Source organism: Lissotriton vulgaris, chromosome 5 (assembly GCF_964263255.1).
Source record: "Lissotriton vulgaris chromosome 5, aLisVul1.2, whole genome shotgun sequence".
Lineage (NCBI taxonomy): Eukaryota > Metazoa > Chordata > Amphibia > Caudata > Salamandridae > Lissotriton > Lissotriton vulgaris.
Genome location: NC_141693.1, coordinates 1,671,425,369 through 1,671,444,279, shown reverse-complemented (window position 1 = coordinate 1,671,444,279; position 18,911 = coordinate 1,671,425,369). Strand labels below are relative to the sequence as shown.

The following is an 18,911-nucleotide window of genomic DNA, read 5'->3' as shown; positions in this document are numbered from 1 at the left end:
TCTTTTCACTGCCCTCATCTCTAACAGCCTCTCGCATTTATCTCATGGCTTCTCTGGTCCAGTCACCTCCCATGCCCCTCAGCACTTCTCATTCACTTCATCTCTCCATTCAATTTTTTGTCTATTTGTATCTTACACCTCTCCAGTCCCCCCCATTCAACTTTCACATCTCCCCTCTGTCTAACAGAAGTCCTCACCTTTGGCTCACACTCACTTCTTGCGTGTCCACACTTATGTTCGGCAATTCACATTTCTCCTCATCCCTGACCTCTTCAATCTAATTCTCTCACTCCCTTGCTGTCCTCTCCCATCCTCTCATCTCTCCTCACCAAACATACGGGTCAGACCAGTATGCCCCTCTCGGCTTGTGCCACTCTGCTTATTGTTCCCTAATTCAAGAAGGCATGAGTGGTCAGTCTCACTGTTTTGGTGCAGGCCGTGCAGTTATGGAACTTACACCCTCCTTTGCTTCGCTCCACCAAGAATCTATTATCCGTTAGGAAGATATAAAAACCTTTTTCTATGCTCTGTAGGTTACCCCATTTGGCTGGTTGTCCTTCTCCTTCTGTTTGTTTCTCATTTGCCTACAGGCAGCAGATGGTTATTAGCCCTAGGACATCTTTTGGTAACAGTAGCGCACTACAAATGTAAATAATAATATAGCCAGAAGCAGGGGAGTCACTAGACCAGAAGTTCAGAGAGGACTAACACTCCCAGCCAGGGCTGGTCCTAACACTGGTCGCACATGGAGCAACAGTCTTATTTGGTGCCCCAACCCAGTTTCCTCCTTCTCCATGAATTCCTTCACTGCCACTCACCAACAATGCACCTCATCTCTCTATAGCACCTTTCTGACAAACATTTCATTTATTTTATAGCGCTACTCATAGTTAACTCGCACTCAGTTCTGCGTTCTTTGTAGCAGGCAGATTAACCCTCTGCACACTGTGTGGGTGACAAGAGTGCCCATGTGAGTGTACGGTGAGCGATGCAACAGTGCGAGAGTAGGGTAAGAGGAGTGTGCAGGGTGAGTTAGGTGGCACATGAATTTATGTATTTGGGTGCGAATGCAAGTTCAGAATGGGGCGAATGAATGTATGATTACTGATGGGCTTGTTTGAGTAAGTTGCACATTGAGCAGTGAGGGGGACAGGATGAGTAGTGTACTTGTGTGACTGCAGGGGGAGGTATAGGGTTAACAGCACAAGTGCATTGTGAGTGCAGAGTGATCACTGTGAGTGCAGGGTGAGTGGGTGAATGGTGTGAGTGCATGGTGATCAGTGCGAGTGCAGGGTGAGCGTGAAAGTGAAGGGCAAGAATGAGGAGCGAGTTGTCTGAATGCAGGGCGCATTCCAGACACTTGAAGTAACTCATGTTATTGACGGCGGCGTAGGGTTTAAGATCTAAGTTAAACTATTGCGACATTAAACGGGGATCTAGGGTGGAGGGAATAAATAATGTGCTCATCCTGCAACAAACTTACAGTCCTTTGGTTAGGGTTGCCAACAGATTATTTTGATGGCCCAGTCGGAACCAAAATAAGCAGTCACCTAAAGCTGTATTTTCAGCATTTATCTGTGCATACTTCGATGAGCAAATATAAATAGAAAGCACTTTAATTGTGTTCCAGGGCTGTCTCAATGATCCATGACTGATGAAGAGAAAAAAGACAGAAAAGTCACCTAAGGAATGCATACATACTTTTCTATTTAAAAGTCTTTTTAGTGTCAAGAGGAGGTCTTTTCATGCTCCTTAAACAAAACAGGCAGGCATTTTTCTTTTGGCAACCCTACTTTCTATTCCTTTTCATTAAATACATTCTCACAGTACAACAGTAATTGTAAAATACAAATGTAAGGAACAGGTAGAGTGGGGGCCCCGTGGGGACTGGAACCAGGAAAAAACACTAAGCCTCTGTAACAAGTTTACAAAGACATGTAAATCTGCAAATGGTCTTTAAAGACCTGTGAAAAACTCAGCATGCAGGAGATGACTCCATACACTGCCCAGCCGAAGCCCCAGCAGCTCGAGTTTCACTGCAGCAGCAGCCGGGCTGAGACACACGATGGGGGAGGAGGGGGGCTGAAGCCCTTGGGTCTCGGTAGAAGTGTGACTGTGAAGGCGCGACCCCCTTGGCATCACTCCACGGCCCCCCTGGGGGTCGCGCCCCACAGTTTGAAGACCTGTGCATTACAGGTACCCACTGCAAAGCTACCAACCTCTAGTATGCTGGCTGACTGGCCACAGACCGGTTTTTGACCCCCTCCAGGTAAGAGCCCACGCTCTGAGGGCAGAAACAATGCCTATCCCGGCAGGATGTGTTGTCACCTCCAACAAGCAGGATGACTAATGATCAGCATATCAACGCAGAAGGTTTCAAAGGCCTCTGTTGCCTTTGATATGCAACCCAGGCTTCTCCCATGCTGGGGAAATGCCTCCACCTGTCCTGGGCCCACGTGGCCCCAGACCTGGCGAGAAAATTAGCTTGCCAGGAGGCATGTTCCTGATCAGGCTAGTTCCAACCCTAAGGTGGGCTACCTGAAGTAAACACAAAAACTAGAACACCACCATCTTGATTTTTGTTTGACTTCAGCTCACTGGGACAGGGTCATGCCTACTTCCCATAGGAAGCGGTCATATAGGGGGTGCAGTCACTCTAAAGGTAAATAGCTCATCGGCTGCTATCACACCCCTTAACGCCCCTAAAGTATAAGTTACTTACCTTCGGTAACGCTTTTTCTGGTAGATACAGTATCTGCCTGTGGATTCCTCACCTTGTGAATATCCCCCTGCGTCAGCAACGTTCGGAAAACTTTTGTAGCACGCCGGCGTGGACGACGTCACAGGAGCACGGCATCGCGCTCGACTCCGGCTGACGTCACCGACTCCTTATTAGGCCTACGTCGGCGTGATGACATCAGTTCCTCCCTTTTTTCCGTGCCATCGAGGGGAAACAACCGTTACAACGCAACTATTACAACTGACTACTTTTACAACGCAACTACTACAACGCAGGATCCTTTACAACGAATGCCTTTACAACGCATGACATTACATCGCAAATGCTATTACAACGCATGCCATTACAACGTAAGTATAGCTAAGTATATCATTTTATTAAAACATTTATTTAATTTTTAAAAAATTATTTTATTTAATAAATATTAATAATTTAATAAATATTAATACAAATTATTAATCTTTAAAAATGTACTATAAATAAATTAAATAAATTAATTTAAGTAATTTTAATATTAATTTAAAAAGTTATAAAAATAAAAAAATATAAGTAATTTTTACCCCTACACTATCCAGCACTTACCCTACTATTACAACCCCCTGGAGTTAGAATAGTAATTTTTACCTCTACACTATCCAGCACTTACCCTACTATTACACACCCCTGGAGTTAGAATAGTAATTTTTACCCCTACACTATCCAGCACTTACCCTACTATTACACCCCGCTGGAGTTAGAATAGTAATTTTCACCCCTATACTATCCAGCACTTACCCTACTATTACACCCCCCTGGAGTTAGAATAGTAATTTTTACCCCTACACTATCCAGCACTTACCCTACTATTTCACCCCCCTGGAGTTAGAATAGTAATTTTTACCCCTACATTATCCAGCACCTACCCTACTATTACACCCCCCTGGAGTTAGAATATTATTTTTAAACACCTACACTATTATATATATATGTATATATATATATATATATACACGATGTAATGTCATGCGTTGTAAAGGCATTCGTTGTAAAGGATCCTGCGTTGTAAAGATTGCGTTGTAATGGTATGCGTTGTTAAAGTATGCGTCGTAAAGTCATACATCCGCCTTCGAGGCACCCGGACGGACCAATGACAGTAGATATACAAGTATACAGTGTACATAGTACATACAATTCAAAACTGCACACATAGTGCATAGCAAAGGTATCAAAAACCCAATATATATACAAATATAAATATACATAAAAATACATAAACTCAGGTATAGCTTAGTGAACAAAACGGGGAGGCGGGTGGGTCAGTGAGGAATCCACAGGCAGATACTGTATCTACCAGAAAAAGCGTTAACGAAGGTAAGTAACTTGTTCTTCTGGTAGATACACCTGCCAGTGGATTCCTCACCTTGTGAATAGAGTCCCACAGCAGTCCCCACTCCCGGAGGAGAGTGTCCACTCTCTTCTTCTTTTTAAACAGGCCTTTCCCTTGTGATATGCTCTCACTTCTCCTTAGGCCCACCAGTTCTTAGGTGTGGTGGTCACTCTCCCCCATTGGTATCCTGCCCTCCATAGCGCCAAAAAACCGCTGGTGAATGCTGCGCTCAATAAATATTTTAAATTCAAATTCAATTCTATACCAGAAAATCCTGGAGGACGGAGCGCGCAAAGTGGCCGTCCCTCCTCACCTCGGCATCCAAGCAGTAATGCTTTGCGAAAGTGTGGAGGGAGGCCCAAGTCCCGGCTCTGCAAATATCCTCAACAGGTACACCCCTAGATAAAGCAGAAGTAGCAGACTTCGTCTAGTAGAGTGAGCTCTTATACCCTCAGGAGGGTCCTTACCCGCCAGGGAGTAGCAGATCTTGATGCATAAAATTATCCATCTTGAAAGAGTGCGCTTGTGCACCGATCTTCCCTTCCTGCAGCCAGCAAATCCAACGAACAGCTGGTCATCCAACCTGAACTCCTTTGTCCTGTCCAGGTAGAAGCTCACCGCCCTCTTAGGGTGCAAGTGATGAAGCCTCTCCTCCTCCTTGGAAGGGTGAGGGGGAGGATACAAGGTAGGGAGGGTAATGGATTGCCCTAAATGGAATGGAGTTACCACTTTAGGCAGAAAAGCAGCCCTGGTCCTGAGAACCATTCTATCAGCATGAATGGTTAAGAACGGGGGCTTAGAGCTAAGAGCCTGAAGCTCACTAACCCTCCTTGCCGAGGTAATTGCGATCAGGAAGACCGTTTTGAAAGACAAAAGTCTCAAGGGACATGAGTGTAAAGGTTCAAAAGGAGAACCCATCAAAAATGTAAGAACAAGGTTCAAGTCCCACTGAGGTACAATAAAAGGAGTAGGGGAAATTTATTGGTAAGGCCCTTAATGAAACGTAAAACAATCAAAGATTTAAACAAAGAGGGCTGGTCAGGCAAACAAAGGAAAGCCTATAAGGCCGACAAATAACCTTTGATAGTTGCCACTGCAAAACCCTGCTGAGCCAATGAAAGTGCAAACTGAAGAATACTGGACAAACGAGCCCTTAAAGGGTCAATGGACCTCTCACCACACCAAGAAAAAAAATTTAGACCACCTATAAGAATAGATGGACTTGGTGGAATCACGCCTAGCTGATAAAATGACATCCACCACATTGTGAGGGCGAGAAAAAGAACTCCGGTTGCCCCGTTCAATCTCCAGACATGAAAGTGTAAGGTCTGGAGGTGGGGTGTAGAACCTGCCCCTCCATCTGGGAGAGGAGGTCTGCCCTGTGAGGGAGACAGAGCGGCGAGCACGAGGAGAGGTGGAGAAGATCTGTGTACCACACCCTTCTTGGCCAATCCGGGGCGATCAATATAACTTGGGCCCGGTCTTGGCGAATCTTCCTCAGAACACGAGGAATCAAGGGTATTGGAGGAAATGCGTAGAGGAGTTGCGAGCCCCAACTCAACCGAACGCGTCTCCCAGAGCTCCTTGCATCGCAAACTGGAGACTGCAGAACGACTGGCAGTAAACATTCTCGTGAGTGGCAAACAGGTCCACCCGAGGAGTTCCCCACATCCGGAAGACGTGTCGAACCACCTTCGGGTGAAGCCTCCACTCGTGGTCGGCCGAGAACTGCTGACTGAGACTGTCTGCACATATGTTCAGAACTCCAGCCAGATAATTTGCCATCAAACAAATCTGATGGTCCTGAACCCAGGACCAGAGACGCAGAGCCTCTCTGCAGAGACACCGCGATCCCACTCCTCCTTGCTTGTTGACATACCACATCGCGGTGGTGTTGTCCGTCAGGACTTGAACTGACCGACCGCAAAGGGTAGGGAGGAAGGTCTTGAGCGCTGAACGTATAACCCGCAATTCTAGAAGGTTGATGTGAAGCAACCTTTCCTCTGGAGACCAAAGACCTTTGACCTCCAGGTCCCCCAGATGAGCACCACACCCTAGAGTGGATGCATCAGTTATCACTGTGGCCACCGATGGAGGCAGTTGAAAAGGCTTTCCTTGAGACAGACTGCCTTCCACCCCCACCATGACAGATCCCCCGCAGTTTCTCTGGAGCTCCTCACTGACTCCCTGAGATCTCCGTTGTGCTGATACCACAGCCTGCGGAGGCACCACTGGAGTGCCCTCATGTGCCAGCGTGCATGGTTGACCAACAGAATGCATTGAGAATAGATTCAAACCTAATACTAGTGTTGATTTAAACAGATCTAATTTTTATACTAATTCCCAAGAAGAGGGGGAAGAGGTTTGATGATTTCCTTACAGCCCTTCGTGCTCTATCTTTGCAATGTAATTTTGGTTTAATTACAGACTAAATGAACCGAGACCAAATCATTGTTCATGTTAAGAACAAACAAGTCCAGGAACAACTGTGGATTTTAGGTAATCCCAATTTAGAGACCGCTATTAGCACTGCAAAAGTCTTAAAACAATATGAAAAATGGATGAAAACTCTTGAAAACAAGACTCCCAATTCTAGTTCTGTTAATAATGTGACTCCCAGCACAGTAGATTTAGGTACCATAAATAATATTACTTCCAACAATTCTACTAGCAATTCTAGGTCTAATTCTAACTTAAAAGGTCAGTCCAGTTCTAAAGGGTGTTATTGCTATAGGTGTGGCAACCCAATTCACATTGCTTCTTTTCAACGATGTCCTGCCATTGGAAAAGGATGCACTAAATGTTGACGTGTAGGACATTTTTCTATGATGTGTAAGGATACTAATACGAGAAGAACTTTTTCCCTTGTGTCATCATCCAATTACTCAAAAGGTAAAATCTCTACTTAGTACATCTTCTCATGAAGAAATGCAATCTAAAGTGGAGTCAGGTATTGTAGTGTCCATTCACAATTCTTTTGATACAACACTAGCTGACAATTTAGGTCCACCAACATGTATTGTTTGCATTTTAGGAAAGAATCTTAAACTGATGGCTGACTCAGGATCACCGTGGACCATAATCACAAGACAATATTGCTCTGAAATTTTGGGAAATTTTATTGATATCATGAGTTTATGTAAACCTGACATTGTTGCACAGAACTTTGATGGTTCTTATATTGATTTTATTGGTCTTAAAGAAGTTCTGATTGAATTCAAGGGCAATAATGCTTGGATTTAACTATATGTAGCGTTCAAGGGTGTAAATGTACTCGGATGGAGGGATCAAGCCAAACTTGGAATAAACTTGGAATAAAGTTAAATCCCAGAGATAAAGACCCTGTTTGTCATTGCTGTTACATGTAGTGAAGAAATGGATGTCAAAGATATTGTTTCCTCTTGTAACAACATGTTGAAATCTGAATGCACAGAAGAGGAAGTTAATGATGTTGCTATTACTGATGATCAAGTGGAGAAATTTACCTTAATGTTTCCTCATGGATTTACTGAAAAACTAGGTAAACTTAAGGGTTTCACCCACAGGATTAAAGTAGGAGAAAACTCTGTTCCGGCCATACAAAAATTGGAGTACCAATTAGCATTAGAGCAGAACTGAAATCAATGCTAGATGAAATGGTCCAAGGAGGCATTATAGAAGAAATAGAATCTTCAGAGTGGGTTTCGCCCATTGTTTTGGCATAAAAACCGGATAAAAGTATTAGGCTATGTGTATATATGAGAGCATTGAATGCTAATTTCATCACCGATTGTCATCCTCTATCGAATATTAATGAGATGGTGTGTGTTAGATGGTGCTTGATATTTTCAACTCTTGATCTCCGCTCTGAATACCACCAAATTGAATTAACTGAAGATTCAAAACATTTCAGTGCATTTATTACTCCTCATGGCCTATTTCAGTTCGAGGGAATGCCTTTTGATTTGGCATTGGCGGCCTCTGTTTTTCATGGAGCTATGTACCATATCTTTAAAGATGTCAGTATGTTCGTCAAATGCTTCCAGGATGACATCCTTATATTTTCTAAGAACGAAAATGACCATCTACTTTATCTTAAAGAAGTTTGTAGAAGGTTGAGTGAAAGTGGATTAACACTTAAATCCAAGAAATGCTAATTTTTCTGCAAGTCAGCAGAGTATTTAGGCCATACTCTCTCTGGCGAAGGTGTTGTGCCTAAAAAATCTTTAGTTGAAGCCATTGTGAAACCACCCTCAGACAACAGAGAGAAACTTCTTTCTTTGGCTGGCTTATGCGAATATTATAGCAAATTTATTCAGAATTTTGCTACTAAAATGGAACCTCTCAGGGAATTTACTAGGAAATCTTCTGAATTTTTATGATCTGACAGAAAAGAAGTAGCTTTCCAACAAATGAAAGATGAAATTGTAAATGCTCCCATCTTAAAGTCCTTTTCTCTTAATAAAAAGTGCATCATTACTGTTGACGCCAGCTGTTATGGGCTAGGAGGTGTATTGAGAATAAATAACCAATAACTTTATGAACCAAGAGAAAATTGTAAAGTTGAACGATTTAATCGTGTCCTTAAAGATTGTGTAGAATTTGCTTGTAGGTCTGGCGACTCTTGGAGAGATGTGGTGAGAAAAAGGCTATGGATGTACCGGGTTACACCACATTCAGTCACTGTAGTAAGTCCTTTTCAACTTCTCAAAGGGAGGGAACCTATTACAGACATATGTCCTTGGTGGGTTAAAAAAAATAAACAAAGATATTGAACATATAGACATCAGTCAAGTTGCTAAACGTGTGGAAATCAAACAGGACAAAATGAAGACTTTATTTGATCATAACATGAATGTGAAAGTTCCTAATTTTGAGGTGGGTGAGTGGGTTAGAATCAAAAAACCTGGGTTTTCATCCAAGGTATTTCCAAATTTAGCAATCCTATTAAAATGTTAAAGTGTGTAATAATTCAGTCATTACTCAAGATGGAAGTGTTTGGAACATGAGAAGAGTTGCCAAGTGCAAATTAATAAAATCGTTCAATAATCAAAAATGAAAATTTTCAACAGAGTTCACATTTTTCTCAATCCATTGCTTCCAGAGTTAAGAGTAACTACAGACCTATTGTATTACCTGCCAGATTTTTGTCATAATACTTGTATTTTTCTCTTTTTTGTTCTCTCTTTATTTCTTCCATTTTGAAGGGATGAGATGTGTAGCATTCTTTGTTTAATTTCATAATTGTTTTCTCTGGAAATAGAACAAAGTACCTGCATGTACTTCTAATGTTCTATATTACAGGTTCTGAAGTAGGCATTTTGATCTTGCCATCCAGCTTAGCAGCTGCGTTGTGCCACTTCTACAATAAAATTTCAAGCTTTTACTTTTCTCTTGGAACCTCATTCTTTACACCGCCGTTCTTCTTGCCAGAGTGGGGGTCAGAACCGGTGGGGGCCAGTTGCCGAGTACAGCAAGTGGCCTGGAGAAGCTCACAAAGGAGGCAGGCCTTTGAAGCTTCCCCTGTCCATCCTGGGGGAAAAGGCTGGACACCTCGTCCCAGGATGAGCATTGTTTCAGGCCTCCGAAAGCGCCAGGCTCTCGACCCAGGGGTCCAGAAACATGTCTGGTGGTGGCAGCCTCGGTAGCCATGCAGTCAGGACACTGGGAATTGGTTAGGTTTCAGGGGGCATCTCCAAGATGCCCTCTGTTGTGTATTTTACATTAAATCCCACACTGGCATCAGTGTGGGTTTAATGTGCTGAGAAATCTGATATCAAACTTCTTAGTTTTCAGTGAAGCCATCATGGGGCTGTGGAGTTCGTAATGACAACCTCCCGGCACAATATATACTCTTAATGGCAGCGCTGCACTTACAATGCCCAGGAATGGCCCTGGATACTGTAGGGGCACAGGGTTCATGCACATGTGCCCACACCACTGGCATAGGGCTCTCAGCTAGAGGGGTGACTGTTGGATGGCAGTGGGCTTGTGGGCATTGCACACAGAGATGTGTGCCATGTCGACTCTTTGATTAGTTCTGCCCCGAGACACTCAGCCTGCAAAGGCAGTGTGTGGGCGTCAGGGTACAGGGTCCCTAAGGGTGGCACAATAAGTGCTGCAGCCCTTAGGGGCCTTCTCTGGTCACAATGCCCTGGGTACCTAGGTACCATTTACCAGGGGCTGACAGCTGGCCAGGGATGCCAATTGGGTTTCAGTTTCAACACAGTTTTCGGGAAGGAACACAGGCCCTGGGCACCTGACTGGCAGGAGCCCAGGGCACACTCAAAGCACATCAGCAATTCAGCAAAAAGTGGGGGCATACCATACAAGAAAGATGGCACTTTAGCTGTCTGCTATGATCTTCTGATACAAAAAAGAAAAATATATAGATACATATATTCGTCAGCTCTGTTCTGCCATTGGTTTGCCTGAGTTCCATTTACACTGCTTACATCCATGATAGTGTACTAAATGGGGTAAGAGTTCATTCCACATCGGTCATTGGGTCTCTTGCCGTGTGGATGATGGCATTTACTGATCACATGTACATTCACAAGAAAGTGGGTGAGCTTCTGTGTTGTTCAAAATCACCAAAGGGGAGAGGGAGAAGGAAGGTGATGTCCATTCAGCTTCCTAGCTTAGTATCAATATCAAGATGGGGCGAGAGTGGACCACTTGTAACCAAGTCTCCAGGGTTTTTATTCAATTAATAAAACCCTCATACACGCACGTAGATGGTAGGCGGTATATCTTGGTTCTCCGCCGTTTACGCTGCGTTGGTGCATCATCATAGGGTCTTTTTTTGTTGAATGCCGACCTCCATCCGGAGATAACCACTGGATACGTAGTAGTGTCCAGAGACAGTGTCTTTAGGTGCTCAAAAAAATGTGTATTAAAATTCTCTATGTCATTGCAAATAAATGGTTCTTTATTACAAAAAGGAGATGATTCAAGAAAAATAAAAAGAACTGGTGTGTAGTTTGGATCAAATTACTAGATTCTCTATACTGTTGGTTAAAATCAGGCCAACAAGTTTCACCCCCACTGTGCCCAGCCGGGTCTTTGGGGCTTTCTTCAGGACCAATGTAAAAATGAGGTCAATCATGCCTCATGCTCATTGTTCTGTGCTTCCTGGGGCGGCTTGAGAGAGCTTTTCTGTGTCAGAGTCAGCACAAGAAAGGAAATCCCTCTATGCTGACACAGAGAAACTCTCTCACACAATATGAGTGAGGTGCGATTGGCATCATTGTTAACAAAGTGGAACAGAGAGCCACTGACAGTAACAGCACAAGTCGTGTGAGCACTTACTTTTTACATTGTCCTGTCAGCCACCATAGGGAGAATGAGGTGTAGGGCCTCTGCCGTTTTATGCAAAACCACAGCATAACTAGCACTCTCCTATGTAGCCACGGTAGGAGGAGACAACATGCCACGGTCTGGTGATGTATCCCGACCACTGGCGTCCCCAAACTCCTCTTCCCAGTCCTGTTCAGACTCGCTAGCAGCTCCTAGAGGGTCCTCAGACCCCTCCCAGTCCTCCTCTTCCTCGTCAGGCTGGAGTACAGGCCGAAAGTGAGTAGGGACATGGGGATAGAAATCATCGAGGGGTGTCGAAAACTGCATTGAGTGACGCCGGGCCGACGCCACGTTCACTTTGGGGCTGAAACCAGGGTCGACGTCGTCCAGAGGAGCGGGCGACGTCGTAAGTGGTGCCGGCGGGGTCCACGTTGGTGGAGGTGTTATAAGGTCAACCAGCATAGACTGGTATACAGGCCTGGATCCAGGGGGGTCGTGCAGTGTCGAAGCCACCGGCGGAGAAAGGCAAGGACCCCCACTCTGGACCACGGGGCCTGAAGGCGCACCGGCGGGACCCGAATGACCAAAGAGGTGAGCCATGGCTAACAGGAATACCTGTATCTGGGCCACAGTCGCCCACTAACCTGGAAAGGGCAGGTAGGCCGACGGCGCCTCCGGAAGCACCACCCGCACCCTCAGCCACGTCGCGCAACGGGCAAGGCGAAGTCTGAGAACTATGTTGTTTCTTCGACTTCTTGTGCTTCGTCTTTCCTGACCCGAGTGCGAAGACTTTGATCCAGAAGACCGATGGTGATAATCCTGCGCATGGTCCCTCGACCTCCCACGGAACCGGGATCTCGAACAGCGCGGAGCAGACTGCCGGGCTTCCAGCAACTTTCGGGACCGCTCCTGCAAAGTTTTTGGCGCCATGGCCCGGCAGTCGGGGCACAATTTGGGGTCATGGTCGTGCCCCAGGCAGAAAAGACACTCGATGTGGGTCTGTCACAGACATCATACGGTGACAGTCCTTGCAGGACTTCAAACCGGACATCCTAATTTCACCTTAGGAGTCGAAGACTATGAAAAAATTGAGATGAAAAGTCTCAAAAAGTCAGTCAAAAATTGACTGGGGGTTTCTGCTCTTCCCGGATCTGAGATTGCCGGCAAGGAAAAAGAAACTGACGTCAGCGCGCATGGGCGGCGTCTAAGTAGTGCCCGCGACATCACAGCGACCACGATGCCAGCAACAGACTTGGCGTCGCACGACACCACCTACCGACGTGCAGGGGTACTGCTGATGAAAACTTTCCGGATCCAGTCTGACGCCTGGGGGTAATTCGAAGGTAAGGAATCTATCACTATGTGTTTCTTTCAGATTTGTAAAATTAATGGAAAAAGAGGACATACTAATACAACACGCACAACAAATACATGAAACTCACCAATACACGTGCCCAAGCAGTGCAAGGGTAAAGCTTGCTGAATCGCCAAACTCATTCACAATGTCATCATAGCTTTTCTGTTTGTTCAGCACTCCACCCGATAAAATCTGCTCTCCTTCTGCTAGTCTGGAATGGCACAACAAAGAAATAAGCATTATGATCAGACTTCTTCCTAGTTAGAATTTGTTTGTAGACAATGCACATATCATGGACTCCAAGAAACCATCAGATTTAACTAAGATTTAATACTGTAACAGGAGACGCATTTGGAGAGTAACAACTGAGGGTTTCTGGGCAGAGAGATACAGAGTTCATTTTCGGCTCACAGGAGGCTGTGATTATGATTTGTAAATCTTTTCCATTGTCACCCAGACTACGACGGACTGGGAGGGTTGCTAAGCGGTGAGCAGGGAAGAGGATCTTGGTGGCTTCCCTATATTACCTGCCAGGAATGCAGTCTATTATGATGGGAAAATGGATAGTCAAATTCCCCTAAAGGAGTGCTGATTATTGAGAGGAAGGGGGGGGGGCGGGGGCGGGTGCCTCAACCCCACAAAGGAGTGCATACCAAAATGAAAGGCAGGGTAGTTAAGAAACCGTACAATTTCATGAATAGCCTGGGATTGAAGGACCGCTGGATGGAAGAGCACCACATAACAATATTCATAGGTATATAATTGCAAGAAATCAGTTTTCAGAAATAGGCTATATTCTAGTGCCAGGAACACACAAAGGAAGACTGACACTTTCTGTCAAGGGGAATATTAAACCATTCTACATTACAGACACGGCTTGAATCAAGGATGGTTAGATAACAGATGTGGTGTAGACTTGATCTATGGGCCTTGATAAATTGGGACACCAGGAAATGTCTAACAGAGACCGCGCTCGAATTCCAGGAAAATCAGGGGTTGGGGCAGATGAGATTACCAAATGGGAAGATTACAAAACAGTAATTAGGATGCAGCTCAAAACTACCAATATGGGCAGACAAGGGGAAAGATAGAGGTGAGGGAGCTGAAACGTCAACTAATCTACTGGAATACAGAAAAACTAAGTTCTGGAGTTTGATCTGCCCCACCAGAGTGCCCTAGCAAGAGATGAATACATACTGTTGGTGGAGAGGGAAGTAAACACTATTGAGTGAAATAGCAGAGACTATATGAAGTTGGCAACAAATAGGCAAGCTTTTGGCATGTTTGACCTTTCCCAATGGGAGGCAGGACAAAGATGGGTGAGAGGAATCAACATAAAAGGCAAGGGGTTAACAGAAAAGGCAGATAAGATAGCGCAGAGGCGATATCGCAGATATTTGTGTGATACCATGAGCAAATACTCCAAACAAGACTTAGTTGTCCCACTAACGAGATCGAAAAATGTGACGGGGATGTCCAGGCTATAGCCCTGACCAGGTAGATAGGGAAACACTTAAGCAATACACTGAAGTGGAAGAACCTACAGCGGCAACTAAGCAGCTTAGGAACCAAATTGTATACTGGAGGAATTCTTTAAATGTACGAGTAAGAAAATGAGGAGTCCTCTTAGATGTAGTTCATATGAGGAATGGGTAACCTGTCAAAGGACTTTGGAGCAGCTCATTCAGAAGACAGGCAAACCACCAGAGGAATGTACCTCATATAAACCTGTGTCACTGCTCTAAGTAGAGGTAAAAATACTGGCAAAAGTATTGGCCAACCACTTCTACCAAATAAGTGATAAATTGATAGCAGCAGACCAGTCAGTAGCAGTAGAGCAGTGCCTCATGTAGCCACAATATCAGACATCTATATGGATGCCTGGTACAATGGAACAGGATATAAGAGCTGGCTGTACTTTTAGCCTTCAACGTGCAAGAAGCATTTGACACACTAGAGTGGTCATATCTACTGAAAATTATCTGTGGCCCTGGGTTTCGATCATACATTCGATCATAAATGCCAATCCAGTCGCAAGGATGTGTGTCAACTGCATGGTTTGAGGGAAAAACTCACCTGGGTCGGAGCATGAGGCAAGGATGTTCCCCTTGCATTGGTGACAGTGTCTCTGCCCCCAATTCGCTACAGACTATGATCCCTTCAAAGGGATTAAGACTTAGGAGGACTTTATCTCCCTCTATGCTGATTATCTCATTCCCTCTCTGGTGGACCTCGATACCCAGAATCCAACAGATGGTAAAAAGATTTGTGAGTACTCCTGTGTAGGCATAAACTGTCATACGTCGTTGTGTTACCCCCATAGGACTGGACAATCCCCATCTAATTGGAAGATCGCCCAAGACGATATATAACCTGTGGTTTTACAGTGTGTGCTTGTGTGTGTGTATATATATATATTCACTGTTAAAACCAAAGGCTACTTGGACGTTCTAGTTCGGCTCAGATTTTACTCTTATAAAAACCATAGAAATTCAGCAGTTTTAGTTACCTGAGCGAGCTGTAACTTACACCCCGCAGTTCACTGCTTATGAACTCACATATTACATCACTCATGACATTGTCAGCGACATGCCGGACATCTCTCACAGCATCACTGATTACATCATCCACACCACACCACACACACTCTACCACCCTCATACAGTGTCATACTCACTCACACATGTACAGAACCATTCATATACCTATTCACATATCCATCCAACTGGTCACACACCAACGCAAACACTCACATACCCACTCACTCACCCATAGAGAAACACACACAACCACTCGCTCATACAGCCACTGACTAGCCCATACAACAATTTAGTCCTACAATCACCCATATAACTGCTCACACACCCACTCACTCATCCTTACAATCATTCAGACGGCCACTCACTCAAAATATATAGCAACTCGCACAGACATTGACTCTCCAACACAGCCGCTCACTCACCCAAGTTAACCAAACACCCACTCAAACATCCACTCACTCACCCATACAGCCACTCACACACCCGCTCTCATACCTATGCAGCCACTCACATCCGCTAACTCACCCATACAGCTACTAACATACCCACTAACACGTCCATACAGACACTCAGGCATCCACTCACACACCGATAGACAGCCACTCAGATGAGAAATATTGGAAATTGTATGACAAATTACAGAAAGAATAGTAATTTAACTTATGCTGTATCTTAGTATACATCTTCTCAGAAATGTTTACGAAATATAGTAACGGGGTGTTGTATTCAGTGATGTAATTTGAGAGGTCATTACTGATGTCACTGACCGTGTCATGATTGATATAATATGTGAGGTCATAAGCAGTACATTGCGGGCGTAAGTTACAGTTTGCTCAGGTAATTACTACTGAATTTTAATGGTTTTGTACGAGTGAAATCTGAGCCTAACTACAACGTCCCTGTAACCTTTTTTTTTCCAGAGAATTTCTAAAGGTGCATTTCCAGAGTGGTGGTGCCTACCTCGGACTTACTGGAGTAATCTGGAGGAGTGGTTGGCCCCCAAACACCACTCAGCATCCAAGGGGACTTCATCCCACAACATGTTTTACGCCAGGAGACCCTTTTGCAGAGTAATTGAGAAAAGGGGGCATGGCCTCAAGCGACTACTCACAGGGATATCGAATAGTTTCTTACCCGTTGGTGTAGTTTAGCAGCTTGAAGATCTTTCTGGATTCACTATGCTGTGCGTTATTCTGCGATATAGTGGTTGGGTCTGGAATCGTAGTCTTTTCTCTTTTTTTCGTAGCCCAGGTGGGCCTCGACGTCCCACCTTTTGGTGTTTCCTGTGACGTCGGCACGCTTCTTGCGGAAGCTCCCACCTTTGGGCGCCATCTTCGGATTTTTTTTTCTTGTTTTTGTGTTATGTTGGTGAATCTTTTTGCAATGTTTTCAAGTTCATCCTTGAAGTAAATGAATTTCCACTTTGTCTCTTAAGGTGTCAGTTTGTATATTGTCCTTGTATTTCCACCTTCTTCTCCTGCCTCATCTTTCTGGTGGAGGTGGGTGGGTTCGCTAGTGATCCAGAAAGATCTTCAAGCTGCAAAACTACACCGACAGGTAAGAAACTATTCGTTTTGCAGCGTGAATCTTTCTGGATTCACTATGCTGTGCATAGACTTTGTTGAAGTTTGTTATGTTTGTGGCAGCTGGGTGGAAGATGAGCGTTGGTTGTTGAATATATATGTTGAAGCACTTTCTGTCCTACTTGTGCTTCCTGGTTCATTTGTATATCCACGCAGTAGTGCTTAGTGAAAGTGTGCACTGAAGCCCATGTTGCCGCTAGGCAAATGTCTTGAATGGGTGTGTTAGCCATGAAGGCTATTGTTGCTCTCTTTTTCCTGGTAGAGTGGGCTTGTGCCCCCTCTTAGTTTTTGACCTGCCTGCTTATGGCAATATTGTATCATGTGTGCGATCCATCATGCGATGGTGCCCTTTGTTACTGGTCTACCCAGGAAACTGCTTGCGAAGGACATAAAGAACTGCTTTGTTTGCCTGGGCTCTTTAGTTCTTTCCATGTAATGCATTACTGCCCTTCTAGCGTCCAGTGTGCAGTGCCCTCTCTGCGCTTGTGGATGGTTTCTGAAAGAAGCTTGGAATTTGTATTGTCTGGTTCATGTGAAACTTTGACAGCACCTTTGGCATAACGTGTGGGTCCATTCTCATCACCACCCTGTCATTGTGTTTTTGGATGTAAGGTTCTTGTAGCGTTAGTGCTTGCAGTTCGCTTACCCTGCGTAGCGAGGTGATTGCCACTAGAAAGGCTGTCTTCATTGTGAGCATTTGTAGTGAGGCCTTACGGATGGGTTCAAAGGGCGCCTTCTTAAGCTCTGTTAGGACTAAATTAAGGTTCCATGCTGGTAGCGGCATCCTTTTTGGTGGTGATATCCTTTTAGCCCCTTCGAGGAATCTTTGTATTACTTGTGATGTAAAGAAGCTCTTCCGGTCTCTCCTCTTGTGTAGGCTACTATCGCTGCTAGGTGTACTCTCAGCGAGGTAGTTCTTAGGTTTGATTTTAGCAGGTGTGTTAAATATTTTAGCACCGTTGATTCCTTTGTCATCTTCTTGTGTAGTTTTTTCTCGATAAGCCCTTGTGTGAATCTTTTCTATTTTGCCACATAGCACCTCCGTGTGGTAGGTCTCCTTGCTTCTCGTAGCACCCGCAGTGTGCTCTCCAGCAGTTTCAGGTGTACAAACTATGCCTTCAGGAGCCATGCAGCTAGGCAAAAGCTTTCTGGCTCTGGGTGGAGTACCTCCATTTTGCATGGAGAGTAAGTCCTTTCTTTTCCCGAACTTGTGAGGTGGTCCCTGCGCCATCTCCACTATTTGTGAGAACCATTACTGCCTGGCCCCACTGTGGTGCCACCAGAATCAGCGTCATGTTGCTGGTTCTGCATTTGCTGAGTACCCTGTGTATCAGTGGTATCGGGGGGGAAAATCGCAGGCAAATTTTTTCGACCAGCTTATCCATGCGCATTCCCCTGGGATTGCTCCCCTGGTTGCGAAGTTTCGGCATTTTGCATTCTGGTGTGTTGCAAATGGGAAACACTTACAACGCAACTTTTACAACGCACTACCTTTACAACGAAACTTTTACAACGCAACATCCATTACAATGCATGCCATTACAACGCAACCATCACAACGCATGTCATTACAATGCATACTACTACAACGCATGTCTTTTCAACGCATGTCTTTTCAACGCATGTCTTTTCAACGCATGTCATTACAACGCATGTCATTACAACGCATGTCATTACAACCCATGTCATTACAACGCATGTCATTACAACCCATGTCATTACAACGCATGTCATTACAACGCATGTCATTACAACGCATACCTACACTATCCAACACTTACACTAATGTGGCACCTCCTGGAGTTACAATATTAATTTTTACCCCTGCACTATCCAATACTTACCTACTGTTGCACCCCCTGGAGTTAGAATAGCAATTTTTACCCCTACACTATCCAACACTTACCCTACTGTTGCACCCCCCTGGAGTTAGAATAGTAATTTTTACCCCTACACTATCCAATACTTACCTACTGTTGCACCCCCTGGAGTTAGAATAGCAATTTTTACCCCTACACTATCCAACACTTACCCTACTGTAGCACCC

At 44.6% G+C, this 18,911-nt stretch overlaps 1 protein-coding gene across 1 annotated transcript in view; it reads right to left on the bottom strand.

Moving 5' to 3' along the window:
* Positions 1 to 18,911, bottom strand: part of LOC147716928 (cell division cycle protein 27 homolog) — a 380,802-nt gene that overhangs the window by 207,660 nt on the left and 154,231 nt on the right. Inside the window, exon 4 of the mRNA XM_086923797.1 lies at positions 12,827 to 12,952. Coding sequence (XP_086779923.1) covers positions 12,827 to 12,952 — 126 coding nt within the window. The remainder of the gene's footprint in view (positions 1 to 12,826; positions 12,953 to 18,911) is intronic.